Source organism: Gastrolobium bilobum, unplaced genomic scaffold, assembly GCF_033153095.1.
Source record: "Gastrolobium bilobum isolate Gb01-03AN ecotype WA unplaced genomic scaffold, APGP_CSIRO_Gbil_v1 utg6129, whole genome shotgun sequence".
Taxonomy (NCBI): domain Eukaryota; kingdom Viridiplantae; phylum Streptophyta; class Magnoliopsida; order Fabales; family Fabaceae; genus Gastrolobium; species Gastrolobium bilobum.
In genome coordinates, this window is record NW_026895895.1 from 829814 (window position 1) to 845767 (window position 15954).

Sequence of the window (15954 nt, forward strand, 5' to 3'; positions counted from 1 at the left end):
TAAAAGAAAAAATATGATATTTGTCATTTAACGAAGGAAAATAAATATGATATTTGTCATTTAATGAAGGAAAATAAACACAAAAACTAAAACACTTTTTAAGATAATATATTCTAATTTAATAAATATGCTCAGATAAAGAAGATTTTCTACTTTGTTTTTGTAGTGTCAAAAATAATTTTATATAAAAATAATATAATGTGGACAATAAATTTATTGGAGAGTTATATTTACAAATTTTTTATTTACAAACTATACTATGTACCTCTGGAAGTACACTAGGTTACATTATGTATTTCCGAGAATACATAGTATAATTTGTAAAAATTTATAAAAAAAAATTTGTAAACGAATATTTTCCCATAAATTTAAAAGAATTAATCTTGTATAACTAGTTTAAAAGTCCATGTTCATTTGACATGTAAGTAGGTACACCATTACAAGTTTAAATTTTTTAATTATATAAATCACTCAAGTTTAGAGTATAGAAAATATTTGTGTGAAATCCTCTAATTCCAAAGATTATAAAAATATTTGAGTGGAATCTCTAATTTCAAACACCATTTTGCCATAATTTAAAAAAAAAAAAAATCTAAAAAGGTTGGTTGGTTTTTTTGTACAATAATGATAGTGGAGTTCAAACTTATATTCTAACAAAGTTTCAAATCATCTAATCATTAGCCTTATACCAGTTGCTTACAAAAATTTACTAAAAAAACAAAACAGTTGCTTTGAAGGTTCATTGGTTAAAATATTAATATTACTCCTCAACACAAAACCAAAAACAGGACTCTCCATTTTTGTTTCATTTTTCGTGATAAGTGATAACGTTTAGGCACCTCTCAAATGTCCAAACACAATCTCAAGCGTATCCCAAAATTTATTGTGCCAATTATTTTTGGGTTTGGTAAATCCATAAGCCCATTGAATTGGTCGATATCCTTTTGTAGATTACAGTTTTGCTCTTTCGATTTAGAGAACCTTAAACACACACACATGCTATGAGAGACATAAGGCCCAAACTACTTATGTGCAAGACTAGTGAATCTTGCATAAAGTTAATATTTTGTTTTTTTTCTAGAGTACGATAACGCATCTTTTTAAGAAAAATGAAAAGATTGTTGAATTTAGGTGCGTCTATGGGCTATAGCCCATTGACAATGATGGGAATATTTAGTTGGAACGAAGAGAAAGTGAAGTAGGGAATATTTATTTATCATATTTAGTATAAGAAATGTGAATAAAATGTCAGCAATTTTTTCCCCCAAGCATATCTCTTTTGAATTACACAAAGCTAAAAAATTATCCCACCTAGGATATGATATATTTTTTTTATTCTCTCAGATTTTGAATATAACATTTTGAGACAAAAATATCTTGCTGAACTATATGATTGCATGAGTATTTTGATTATTTTGATTTATATTTTCATCAATATTTTATCATTAATCAAACATTTTTTCATAATTTATCCGGAATAAAATTTTTTTTACCGAATCTTTAACAATATTTTTTTTTCAATAAAAAAAATATCTCTCGTACCAATGCGAGGTTTTTCCCATTTCGAATACGTGGAGGCGACTCTATGAAACCCCGTATAGGTTGGCCATTTATTTTCGCACCTTGTCTATGAAAAAGTATCTTGCAATGCTCGTTTCCATTTTTTTAATAATTCTTAAATAAGCGATTTTAGTCTGTTTGAATTATTTCCTTAAACCCGGGAACTATAAATATAAAGCACGTTTTATTTTTTTTAAACTAGGTTTTTTCATTTCTAAAAAATGTATTTTTTTTATTACATTGAATAACTGTTCAAACATACAAATCTTAAAAAAAAATCACATAAAAATGTTCGAAGGAAAACCAACATAAACCCGTTCAATATCCATTTGGCACAAGTTTAAGATAATGTCCGAATTTGTTAACGTCAACAAGTCAATGCGCCTAAATCATAGCCAGGTATCGTAACAAAGTAGTTCCTTGTGTATACAACAACAATAACACTATTTTCAAAGTGGGAATATTTTGAACATGTTAGGTTTACCGATACAAATACGATGGTGGATTAGGCAGCAAAGCAGGAATCGAAGCATTTATGATAGGTTGCTTTCTAGCTTTAAAGAGAAATTAAAGTCAACAATATACATAGCATCTGATGCTTCTTGGGCTGTTTACCAATGCAACACAATTTTTCGGTACACTAACAACAATTTATTAAAATCATATAAAAACACATTTGTTTCTAACCAAGTCGTTATGTGTGCAAACGTAATTTCACATAACGGATAACATGAAATTGTGTCATTTTCATGCACTCATACGCAGCAGTTCAATTAATAAATTAATTGATATATTATTAATAATTAATTATTATGTTTAATGATATGTTATTATAATTATGTTTTTAATTCATTAATTATTTTTTATGACATGTGCTTTTTTTTATTTGGGTACTTTTCTTTTTTATAGTAAACAAAAGAATAAATAATCACCTTGAAGTTTTAGTTTTTGTAATTTGGTACCATAAAATATTAAATATTTTTATTTAACTTGTAAACTATGATTGTTCTACCAATTGATCCTCTCATCCAGTTATTAATGGATTTATTTCATACATATTTTAATTCTTAATAAATAAATAAATATAATATAATAGATAACGATTATAAAACATATAACGATTCAAAATAAAGTATATATTAAATTAAATAATGTTTTTTATATTATTAAAAAAATTGATTATTTGATTTATAATTTATATTATATCTATCAATCATTATTAGCATAAATATTCATTAATTTGTAATATGAATTTAATAATCATATACATTAATTAGTGAAAATAGAAAAATGAATAAAATAGGATTAGGCCCCAAAAATATAATTATTAAAATTAACATTAAACCAAAAAATATTCAAATGAAGAGTTAAAATTGTACCACGACAGAAGTCCTTTGAGTAGTTTAACATTAATTAGAGTAAAAGAAGGATCAGTGAAGTAGTTTTACTTGAGAGAATAAATGAAAATATTTTAAAAATACATAGTACCAATTCCTAAAAATATCAAAAGTTTGGTTATATATTATTTTTCCTATTATAAATAATAAAAGCATCAGCTTAAAAAAAAGGGTCATAAAAAATAATTAATGTTAATAATAACAGAATTAAAATGAAATAAATAAAACATGAATTTAAAAGCATATAATTTATTACAATAATTAATTTTTAAATAACAATATATCAATTAATTTATTATATTAACCGTTGCATGTGCGCAAGGTTCAAATTCACCTTAATTAGCTTTACACTAGTTGTTGGAATACGCAATTTTTTTTATTAAAAGTCACGTGTATATCTTGCATATGTCCATTATTTTGGTAAATTATTTTTAAAAATTATTATTTTAATCTAAAAGCGTGAACTTTTTTACCTAAGTAGTAATTATAATGTGTCTTTTAAGTACCTGGTGAGTATAGTGTATTGAAGAGTTAAGAGTTCACCTTTTAGTTATTTTTGTGTAAAACTAATTTACATAATTATTTAATATTATGGATGGGGCATTATTAAAAGAATTTGATTTTTTAAATAACTATTATCATAACATTTTTTATTTTAATTAGATAGCGTCTCAGTTAATATATACACACTTGAATTAATCTACATTTATGGTCCGATAAAAAATTATCCAATTTGGTCGCTGAAACTAGTGAATTTAAAAACAAATGCTTGTCCTGAGTTTTTGGCATAATTAAGATTTCAACCTGTAATTATATATGTCTATTCACACAAGACATATTCATTTATTAATAAGCCAATCTATTTATCTTATCATAAATTAAATACTATGACTACAAATAATTAAATAATAATACAAAAAAGTTTTATACTAACAGTAAAATAAAGTTAAATTCATTAACAAATGAGTTGGCATAGTTCACATCATTGATCATGGTCAAATCTTATCCATGTTCTGTTCTATTGGGCTGAATTGCTTGTCTAAGCGCGATAATATTCTTATATTCCAAACCGTTATATCTCCGGTCCATATATATTCCTCATCAAACAGAATACATCTTTTAGCTTTTTCATCTATAGAAATTCCTTTATGCACATAATTGAAAATAATTGACTATTTTCCTTGTTTCGCAGTCTCTCTCCTCTAAAGTTTTCTATATGCATTAGAGTTTAGTTAGGTAGGTTACAGAATACAGGAGTTCTTTACTTCTTTCCATCATAGTAATATAGAGAGCAAAATATATAATACAGCTCGAATTCGTTGAGATAAACCTCTAAGCGATTCAGTGACGGAACCATGATATTTTCCAATTTTTTTATTTTTTATTTTAAAAATCATGATCATGATTCAATTTTTACTTCCACTTCAAAAATAAAGCTTTGGTGAATCAACTAAAATTTTAAGGAAATAACAGATAATGATAATTAAAAAAAAATAAACACCACAAAAAAACATTTGTAAAATATAATATAATTGTAAGAGTTAATCGATCAAAAACCCACCTTTGTCGATGTCTATTTAATCTAAAGTTGGTCACTTTTGTTTCATAAAAAAAATGTGAAAAATCCCATGAAATTCTCCTCCACTTGATGAAGATTGAATTTCAAGAATGTTATGTTTATTAAGATTTAGAGCTAATAAGGTTTATATATAAAAAAAGAGACAAAGCAATGGCCTTAGCGATCCAATACATTTGTTTTTTTTTGAAAACTGGTCCTAATTATCTCTTTGAGGCGAATCAGAACCCCTGGTATCCCCACGGGTTCGACTCTTTGAGCCGCCTATGGGACTAATCCAGACTTCGGGTGCGAGTCCAAAGATTACGGTACTTATGTTCCTCTCCAGATGATGTTGGTGGAATTCGAACCGAGGTCCTCTTCCACCACTTAGTCCCAATACTACCAAATGAGGCACACACTTGGGTAAATATTTTTTGCAACAGATGAGATTCAAACTCAGCACATTGGAGTGAAGAGCGTCATCGATCCAATACATTTGTTTAATCCAAACACAACTTCATATCATGATACTGATAATCTGATCAGAAGTAAGTTAATATTTGCTTAAATTAAGATAAACTAATAATCATTAATTATATTAATATAAAATATTATCAGTTATATAGTTTTTCCTAGTGGCAGCTGCAGTATATATGTAATACCCCGATTTGTCTCAATAAAATAGTGAGAAGTGACATACACTTACAATTTACCTTGGTAGGGTCGTCCCTCATGATTCTCCACTCTATGACCAATTACCACGCGAGAAAAGGGAAGATGTTAACACAGTAAACAATTTACGAGTTTGCACTGTTAGTAACAAACATTGCATCGCATACGAATCTGCATTTCAACTCAAATCTTCTTCCTAATATAGACTATATATTCGTTACTTAAGCACTATCAATTTAACTACGATTTTCATGCTTGTAGGTAAAGAATCGAATATCCTTATTACAAATGCTATGACTGATCCCCTCTCTCTCTTTTATTTTATTTTACCATAATGTACCCCCACTCACATGATAAAGTCAATGAAGGTCATATACACTCACCCAAATCTGTAAATTGATTACCCCTTTATTGTTTTTATTATTGCTTTTGTAGGTATGCTAAAGCCATGCATTTTAGACAATTAGCACATGTACATGGAAATCATGGAACACAAAAACCCAGTTGTTCTCTTGTACAATTAACCATCTTTGCTTCTTCCAGGTGCCAATCTTCGTACTAATCATATGCACTACTTTTGACTTTTCTTGCCCAACAAGAATCTTTGCTTTTTCATCTGTTAAATGGAGTCTCCAAATATGTGAAGCCCCACTCCATAGCACCCATACAGAGAGTCGAAGTTAAGGTTCTGCCATGGCTTATTGCAGATTTCCTGATGTGTTTTGCTGGATTCAGAACCTTCCACCAATCTCAAAATGGAAAACAGGTTCCATGTCCCTGAGCATATGTTCTTTAAACTCATCCCAACCATCTCTTAACTTCACCATAGCAAAAAATAATCAATCCTCTAAACTCTCTTTTGCCATTGTCGCAGACTTTAATATCCCTATCTCTCTTTGGACCTCAAAACCTTTCAATCCTAGCCATAAAACCATGAAGTTAATTGATGAAGAAACCATTTATGATCTCCTCGTTAATTTCATAGAAGACATCCTTCATTATGGCTCAAACAAGAATAGTCCCTTCATCAAAATTCCCAAACTTGATTCTATTTCCAACTTTCCAGACATTTTCAATCTTGCTTTCCTCACTCTCTTCTTCCTAGTTTGCATATATGAAGCCCCTGCTGATCTTCGTTCTCGATGTCTTAACATTTTGAAAGATCACTTGGCAGGCTGTCAATCAAGACAAGCATCAAAGTTGCTGATGAAGCTCTTGGGTTCTAACTTGGAAGAGCTCTGGATGCGTTCTATAAACCTTGCAATTACAAATTGGATTGTGGAACTCCAAGAAGCACATCACAGCACCTTCAGATCACCATCTCCTCTATTTTCTTATGCTTTCTCTGCATACGGATTGTGGAAAGTTCAATTATACTGTCCTGTCATAAGCATGGATCTTGAGAATGCAAACAACCATCCTGCTGATGAGAGACTTCAATTCTCTCTCAAATATCAACAACTTGAAGGTGTTCTTCAGTTCAATCACAAAGTCATAATCAAAGAGAAGTGGGTTGAAATCATGGTCAACATTGACAACATAAGGTAATTAAGAATATTATATATCCAATTAAAAGAGAATAATAACATGTAAGACCAATTAATCATCTTAAGCAAAGGAAAAAAATAGTTAATCATTAGCCTATAAAAAAAAAGAAACAGTTACTATTATTTGCTTTATATCTGTATATGGAAGTGATTTTTTTTTTTATCATGTTCAATTAATTTAATATTTACATTTCTGTCGACAGATGTGATGTTTTCAAACTGGTAGATGAAACTCTAATGAGAGAAAGAGGAGCTGGTGCAGCTGAAAAATATTTTCCTTCAAGAATATCATTGCAACTTACCCCTACCCTTCAAAATCAAGTGTTGAGCGTATCAGTTGGCAAATCCTCGGAGAACCCACGAATAGAGATTGGTATGGAAAAAAGTATAGAAGCTTCATTTGAGCCACCTAATCCCTACTTGGGACTTAATGTATCAGTTGGAGAGTCCACAACCATGAGTTTAAAGCCCTGGAAATTTGAGGAATCCGTTTATGGGTATAGTGCAAATTTGAATTGGTTTCTTCATGATAGCATGGATGGCAAGGAAGTGTTCTCGTCCAAGCCTTCAAAGATTTCATTGATTAACCCAAAGTCATGGTTCAAAGACAGGTACTCAAGTGCTTATCGTCCTTTCACAAGGCAAGGAGGGGTTATTTTCGCGGGTGATGAATATGGAGGAAGCGTGTGCTGGAAAGTAGATAAAGGTGCCATAGGGAAGAAAATGGAATGGGAGATAAGGGGTTGGATATGGTTGACATATTTGCCTAACAAGCACAAGACATTCTACCATGAAACAAGGAGGTTGGAGTTCAGGGAAATAGTCCACCTCAACATTGCTTAGCTTAACGGCGATGCAAAATTAATATCATCTTCTCGCTTCCTCACTTGCAAGATAGAAATGAAATCATCTTGGTCATGTTTTATAAATAAATATTATTATTATTATTATTATTATTATTTTTGCATATTGAACAAGTAATTGTAATTGTTAAGAAAATGATGGAGTGAAATAATAGTGGTTTGTTTTATATACTTTTCCCATATGTATTCTAGCTAGTTGATGATGATGATTCATGTAACCATTCCGATCCGAATGGTTACACACAAAAAAAATGGTACCAAAAACAGTTACATGATTAGAGCGTGACAATTTCCGTTAAACTCGCGGATAATTTTTAGGGACAAAAAATGCGCTTGGAACTAAGTTGGATGTGTTAATTGGAACTTTTCATATCGAGACATTTGATACAAAAAAAAAAGGTCACATCATTTAAGTCTCACAATTTTCATGGATGTTTGATTGAAAATTAGACAGAATAACTGAAGACACAACTTTAGAAAGTCATGAACTGTGTTGCGCATTTTTTAAGTTGGAGGGAAAAAAAATTGAAATTTTCTCATAATATAATGAGTTTTTGCTAACTTTTACTCCGTATCACTAAATGTGTGCTACAGTCGGAAATCGTTTTCTCCTACTTTCCAATGCTAGACCTAATGTGACAAGCCTTTAATACTACAAACTACAAACTACAAAGCAATTTTTTTTTTTTTTTGAACTCTTAAAATTCCTAAATTCTCTTTTGATACATAATTATTCAATAAATTTAACATCTCATGTGTTAATATACTATGTAAATAATATATCTAACATAAAATTAGAATAATAATATAAAATAATTTTACAAACGGGGACAGTATATCCAAAATAAATTACGAAGACCCAGAATTTTGCACTCAAAGACTAACTAACTCATATAAAACATACTAGAAATAGAAAAATACTAACAAATAGTTTAGCTATATCCAGTGGTTCAAAAGATCTCCACGTGGCCATGAGCATCTTAGAAGCCTACGGCGTCGCGTAGGAAATAACAACCAAGCACAAGTCCACGTAAGACGAGGGACTATTATTATTACACCCCGGCGCATGTTAGAGAGAAGAAGCTACGAAAGAGGAAGTGACGACTGACGAGAGAAGGCATTGTATTTCGAAGCATCGCAACAACATTACGTTAATTCGTTCCCTATAAGTTGCAATTCCAATTCTCTGCAAATTTCAATTCATTCCATGGATTCCACCGCTGCCATTCGATCCTTTCGCTGTATCTGTCTCTGTCTCTCTATTTGTGTGTGCATTGTGAATAATGTGTTCAGCTGAATGCGAATTCTGCTTCCGTGTTTTTTTTATCTCTGATCTCGTTGTGTTGCTTTTCATGTTTTATTTTTTTTTAGAAACGAAAATATTTCAGATTATAAGCATGGGGTTTTGTTGCAATGTCGTTGCAACTTCATTTTCTCTGAGGCGTAACGGCTTCTTGCTTTAGATGTTTCTGAGATTTTAAATCGCGAACATCTCATGGCTGCATTTATGCTCTTTCACGTTATGTATATGTTCGAAACCTCGTGATTTATACAAACATATAATGTAAATCGATTTTGGATTAAATGCTGGACATTCTGCTGAATATATATATATTTTTTTAAAGACTGCTGATTTTATTCGTCTTAGCGAGAAAGGAAAAAAATAATATTGCTAAGAAATGCAGGTACTCTCTGATTTAGCTCACATGAGTGGTTCATTATTGCTGTAATATACAGAGTTTAAATTAACTGTTTACTTATGAGTATGAGTTGAAGAGCAAATAATCACATCGAAACCATTAAAAAAAAAAAAAATCACATCGAGTTAGTGACTTTACTCTTTTTGTAGTTTACTTATGTCACATATTAAATTTTTTTATTTTATTTTTTTCACAGTTTTACTGACTTAGTGAAATAGGTTAATACCTTTCTTTTTGATCCAAGATTATGGTTTTTATAATAAAAAATTTGGGGATTGCTTAAAGGGTCAATTTTTATAACACCTTTCAATTTTAGTTCAATAAGATATTTGTTGCTTCTTTTCCATAATGTCTAATTTTCTGAATGTGATATTTTTGTTAAATTACTGTCATTAGTAGGTGTTTGTTTCTCTGTTGTAACATTGACTATGGACACACGCATTTGCGTGTATTCGTGCATTCATTATTGTTATCACCATATGCTTTTATGACCGTATTGAAAACCATTGTAATCCAATGCTTAAAATTACTTTTTGACTTTATATCCCATAGGCACAATGTCAATTATGCAATCCTCAATTCAGAAGCCAGGTATAATTCCCATCCACAATATCGGACGGAGCTCTCAAAGTAGGCTTTTCATCAAGAGCTTAGCAATTGGTGAGAAGCGCATTAATTCTCACACCATATGGAAGCGAACACTAGTGTCATATGCAAAAACAGCTGAGGCTATTGACATCACCAAGTGTGAGGGTGGGTTGTTTTGATTTTGAAATGAATTATGTACTTATGTTTTTGTTCTTTCTTTCTGTTGGTTGAGTGAGCTACCTTATTCTTTATTATTATTATAATTGTTATTTGAGTTCTAACTTTCATATCATTGATTTTTTATAAAGTTTTGAAATACATTAATCATTGTAGAAGTTTTGGTCAACAGGTCTATTTGAGTATACATTAAACGAAGATTATATCACCCTCTATATTTATTAGAAAGAAAAAAGAAGAAGAAGAAAGTATTGTCTTTGACTATTGTCAAATTTGAAAATTTAAACTTCTACCAATGCTATGTGAATAAGTTGACTTACAAAGGCTATGTGTGATTTCTTGTTGTTTCTGTGCTTCATTTTAAATAATTATAGTAATTACTTGAATGCTTAAAATTAGGCAACAATTCTATTTCTGTGGCTAATGAAAATTATTATGCTAAGTGAGAAATGTTGTTTGGAGTTACATGTTATACATCTGTAATCCGAACTCCAAAAAAGCTGTCTGATCGAGTAGTTTTTTCACCTAGCACTCTTATAAGACCTGACAACTTGGTTATGATGCTGCAGTTTCTTTGGAGAAAAAGCCTTTGCGAACTGCTATATTTCCTAATGGATTTGAGGTCTACTGCTATCCTTCCTCTTGATAAATGATGGTGATAATTAGGAATAGTATGCCTTCAAATCAAAACACATAAGTAAGCTTACAGAATTGCATTTAGTAACAGCCATTTTCCAATGTGAATCTGAATATCTGATAACCCCCTACAAGTTTTCAGCACTATAAACATGCTTGGGCCATAATATTGATTCTTCTTTCACCATTCTATAGGACAAAGTTATGCTGCCTGGAATATCTTTTTTACATCTTAAAGACCTTCTGTTTTACAATGATAGTACTCACCATCTATTATATCTTTTGAACTCTTTTTCCCCTGACTTGGACAATGTCTGGTTTGCTTATGAGCAGGCTTTGGTATTAGAGGTGTGCGATGAGACTCAAATCGCGGAAATGAAAGTAAAGGTGACCTTCTAGTCTCTTGTTTTCTGCTTTTGTAATAGTTGAAATACACTTTAAGGTATAATAAAAGGGTGAAAAAAAAACTTCGGTGTATGCTTATAAGAATGGAGCTATAGAGATTGCATGGTTTCCACATTTCCCTTTTATGTGTATAATTGGTTAGTTTCTTCTGAAAACATGTAATCTCCTGGAATTCTTAAAAAAAAGTTGCTGACCAGATGTGTATGGCCCTTGTGCTGTCTATGACAAAACTTTAGTAAATGCAATAAATATGATTTACTCAAGATGTGTCATAGCAAATGTTAAGTAATGATAATGGTGCTTTTGTTCATTTTAGCACATTGTAATTCAAGCTTGAGATGGTGGTCCTTTTGGGCACTACATCATATCTGAATATATCATATTTTCCTTTTCTTTTTTCATGAAATTTGAGTTGCAATAGTTAGAGAGATAATATAAAACCATTAATATGGTCTTCACCTAACAGCTTAAGCTTTTAAGTTGAATTTATTCTTTACATGGCATTAGAGCCTTCGTGACCAAGTAGTAACGAGTTTGATCCTCTTTGACCCTCATTCTATTAATAAAAATAATTAAATTTGTCGAGTTTCTGTGCATTGTCCACCCTTCAAGCCCCTAGAGAACTTTTGTGTGAGGCAGCGTATTAGAAAGATAATATAACACCATTAATGTGACTTTCACATGATAGTTTAAGGTTTTAGGTTGAATTGGTTCTTTACGGTGATTGTAAACAAATTTATAGTTTAATAGTTGATACAACATTGTATTTAACAACTTAGATCCAACTATAAATCTTTTATTCATTCCTGGTCCATCAAAAGAAACATTATTTTAGCTTGTTCTATATTCAGATCTTGTAAATGACTTTATTTGACTTTTGTTGTGATAGGTAGGAGAGTTTGAGATGCATATGAAGCGAAACATTGGAGTAGCAAAAGCTCCTGTGTCCAACATTTCCCCAACTACACCGCTGCCTGTCCCAAATAAGCCTATGGTTGAATCAGCGCGTTCTAACCCACTACCATCACCACCGAAATCATCTCCTAAAAAGGCCAATCCATTTGAAAATGTTTCTGTAGAGAAGTCATCAAAGTTGGCAGCGTTGGAAGCTTCTAGTACCAATACCTATGTCTTAGTGACATCTCCTACGGTATGCCATATATAATTATAGAGTAAATACCTTTTTGGTCCTCAGCAAATTTCACGATGTCCGCTTTAGTCCCTAGCAAATAAAAAAGTCCGTCGTGGTCCCTAAAAAATTCAAAATGGACCCATTTTAATCCTTTTGAGGGACTAATATGGGTCTTTTCTGAATTTGTGAGGGACCACGATTTCAACTAAATAGGTCCATTTTGAATTTCTTAGGACCACGATGGGCCTTTTTATTTGCTAGGGACTAAAGCGAGCATCGTGAAATTTGCTGAGGACCAAAAGAGGTATTTACTCATAATTATAATCATTGAGCTCGGCTTTCACTAATTTACTATCTTTCACTTGAGCTATGTAGAGTTTGCAATCACTTTTTTCTTTCTTGATCTCTTTCCAGGTTGGTTCATTCCGAAGAGGTAGAACAGTGAAAGGGAAGAAGCAACCTCCTATCTGTAAAGAGGTATATTTGACGTGTGCCATTGTCCATTCCCCATTGTGATGTTTCTAGGCCATCAGCTTGTTATGACCTTGATCACATGATTTAGAATGAAGCGTATAGAAGGATTATTGTGTTATTTAGGAATTATTATCTTATTGTTAGAATTTTAGAATTTCCTCCTCTTTAAGAGACCGTTCATTATTTTAGGGATTTTATATTTAATTAGGATTTTATTTTTCTCGGGTTATAAATACACTTTAGGTGCCTTGTGCTATTCAAACTTTTGCATAATTGATTATTCATATTTCTCTTATTCAGAAAGTGTCTAAAAACTTGAGTCAGAGGAGCACTCTAGAGTCTAGATTTGTTTATTAGGAGATTATCCTGTCAAGGGGAGTACTTTTGGTTACCGTTTATTAGTTAGGGGAGTATCCTGCCAAGAGAAGTATTTTTTGGATTGTGGTAAAGTTTGATCTGTTCACCCCTTTAGCTTGCGACCTTGCTATTACACTTTGTTCACTTTAGCAGTTTTCGTCTCCGTCACAAACTCCAAGTATGGTTCTTCATCAATTGGTAATGAGGATATACAACGTTCTTTTGGATAAACCTCTTTAGATGTGTACAAATATGTGTAACTGCGATTTCTTCTAAAAGTGAAGAATGATGTAGAACAGAAAAGTGTATTGAAGGATTGTTGTATTATTTAGGAATTACTGTATTATTAAGAAAAGTAGAGGTTTTTAAAATTCTAATTAATTCAAGAAAATAACTAGTACTTATTAAGAAAATTCTAATTTAGGTAGTATCCTTGAGATGCCGTGTCAAGTTGTTTGTGGATCTCACTTCCATTGAACTTACAACAAATCTGATGTCGAAAGCGCCTAGAAAAGTGGATAAACAGAAAGTCGGGATTCACTAGAAGAGTAAAAGACTATCCCTCTGTTCTCAATTTCTATTAACAAAATAACAAAATTCAACTCCTAGAATAAGGGTCATAAACACTCTTTTATAAACTAATTACAAATTGATCTAAAATTCAAAATTCAAAAATCTAAAATCTAAAATCTTAAAAATAATAAAACTTCTTAAAATAAATATAACAGTAATTAACTTCTAAAAATAAATAAATAATTATAATTAAATCATTCATAACACGTCCCAATTCATAGATCTCAAATTACGCTAAATGTGTTCCTTTTCTTTTCTTGCCAAACAAATCACAATTATATTTATTGGGACTTGAATTTGATCGTAATTTATTATATTTCAAATCACTTTTTCTTTCAACAATTGAGCCATACTTATTGGGTCACAATTTTGGTGGTTAACTCTGGGCTTCTTGAATCAATGGTTGGACCATGTGCAATGAGTCAACTGCAAGTGCATCAAAATCACTTTCACAGTCTTCATTTCCTATTCAGTTTGTAGCACTTTTGCATAAACTCAATTGTCTGTTTTCAATTTTAAAATACACAGGGCGATGTCATCAAAGCAGGGCAAGTTATAGGGTATTTGGATCAATTTGGCACTTCACTTCCTGTTAAGGTGATTTTTGCCAGTTTGTTTGTTTGTTTTTTTTTTTTTTTTTTTTTTTTTTTTTTTCTATTTTGGGTCCTTACTATATATCTACTTCTCTTGACTGGTTTTATTTTGAGATCTTGCAGTCAGATGTGGCTGGAGAAGTGCTGAAGCTACTGATTCAGGATGGAGGTATAATGTCTATGACCTGGAAATGAATCGAATTGTTTGATATTGGAGTCAAGTAACATGAGGTTTCTCAAATAAGATTGGTAGAAGTGTGCTTCCAGTAATTAAATGTGAAAAAAGTGATAGATTAAGACTGGAAAAAAATGATTTGTCGGAAGGCAAGTACATCCATGACTTTCATAGTCCATGTATAATTGAAAGAATTATGATTGTCCTCCATGAGCCTAGCTAACTTGATTGGGACATATGCTTGCAAGTTCCTGATGAGGGGTTCAACACCCCCTGATGGAACATCCCCTTCCTTTTTCTCCTCTCCCTTGCCCCCAAATGGGGATACCCTAGGCCTAGTAGGTCCTAGTACCCAAAAAGAAAGTCCAACCAAACCAGGGGATCTTGCACTCCCCAGCGTCAAAGACATTAGCATTTCTTTCGTTCTAGTATAAAAATACGGGTGTACAAACGCCTAAACTCATTTCATTGGTTGTCTGATCCTTGGTTTGCATTCGTTAAATGATGAAAAGTCACAGGATAGTCATGAAGATCTTGAAATACGTCACATCAGATATACTAGTGTATCTTACATACTATTCTGAAAATCTATGAAGCACTGACTCTGACACGGCGCTTTCGATACGTTCCTAATACGTTCTCGATACGACCATTAATTCATCGATACGATACAATACGTTTTCGATACGTTTCCGATACGTGTATCCGATACGTTGGAAAAAAAAACTCGGAGTATCGGTGCTTCATAGCTGAAAATGTGGGTGTACCAAAGGCCTAAACTCTTTCAACTGGAATGTCTGTTTCTTTGGTTTGCACCCTTTAAATGATGATAAGTCACATGATCTTGAAGATTAATGTGCTTCATTGGAATTTACAGTATATGGCTATTGGTGGTATAAATTTTCATTGATTTTCTAATTATTGACTAATTGGAAGCTTATGGTCTAGCTCTCGAGTGTCATGTTGATTTAATTTTTGTTACACTGTCTAAGCATGGTTCTTCATGATTTTCTGTGTTCTGTCCAGTTGCAGTAGTTACTGCTCACTATAAAGACTCGAGCAATATTATTCAATTTTAACTTATTATGGCACTGATTGGCAGTTCAATTTATTGTTCTGCTACTCTAATTGATGGGGTAAGTTTGAGGACATACATAACTGAGATGAATTTCTTACTGTTTTTGCTGTTTAATTTTCAGAGTCTGTTGGTTATGGAGACCCTCTTATTGCTGTCTTACCGTCATTCCATAATATCAAGTGAGCTAGCCTTTCCTATTGTTGATGATTAGTCGTGCGGCATTAATTTGGTGGGGAGCTGAGATGCGATAATTTATAGTCCAGTTATTCTTTCGATTCTGCAGCAAATAGCTTATAAGACATAATGGCAAAAAAATTTGGCAATAGATTCAGAAATAATGATTTGTGCTTATTGAGCAAGGGGTCCTTTGTTGAAGACCATATTTGGTACACTAGTTGCATTAATTAACTATTTCAACTTTCAAGATACCTTTATTATTTATTGGAGAAGGGAGGCAAACCAAAGGCCA

At 31.7% G+C, this 15954-nt stretch overlaps 2 protein-coding genes across 3 annotated transcripts; both read left to right on the plus strand.

The window, feature by feature from the left end:
• Positions 1-5870: 5870 nt before the first annotated feature.
• Positions 5871-7577, plus strand: LOC133296733 (uncharacterized). The gene is made up of 2 exons (XM_061495785.1): positions 5871-6731; positions 6938-7577. The coding sequence occupies exons 1-2, from the start codon at positions 5881-5883 to the stop codon at positions 7575-7577; spliced, it is 1491 nt and encodes a 496-aa protein (XP_061351769.1). The 5' UTR covers positions 5871-5880.
• Positions 7578-8804: 1227 nt separating this feature from the next.
• Positions 8805-15691, plus strand: LOC133296659 (uncharacterized). 2 transcript variants are annotated; one of them, XM_061495698.1, is made up of 9 exons: positions 8805-8838; positions 9850-10050; positions 10632-10684; positions 11032-11085; positions 11993-12253; positions 12650-12712; positions 14168-14236; positions 14356-14401; positions 15607-15691. In XM_061495698.1, exons 1-9 carry the CDS (start codon positions 8805-8807, stop codon positions 15666-15668), a joined length of 843 nt encoding a protein of 280 aa, XP_061351682.1. In that variant the 3' UTR covers positions 15669-15691. The 2 variants fall into 2 exon arrangements, with proteins under 2 accessions (XP_061351682.1, XP_061351681.1); XM_061495697.1 differs by having other exon boundaries at positions 8805-8836; positions 9839-10050.
• The last annotated feature ends 263 nt before the right edge of the window (positions 15692-15954 follow it).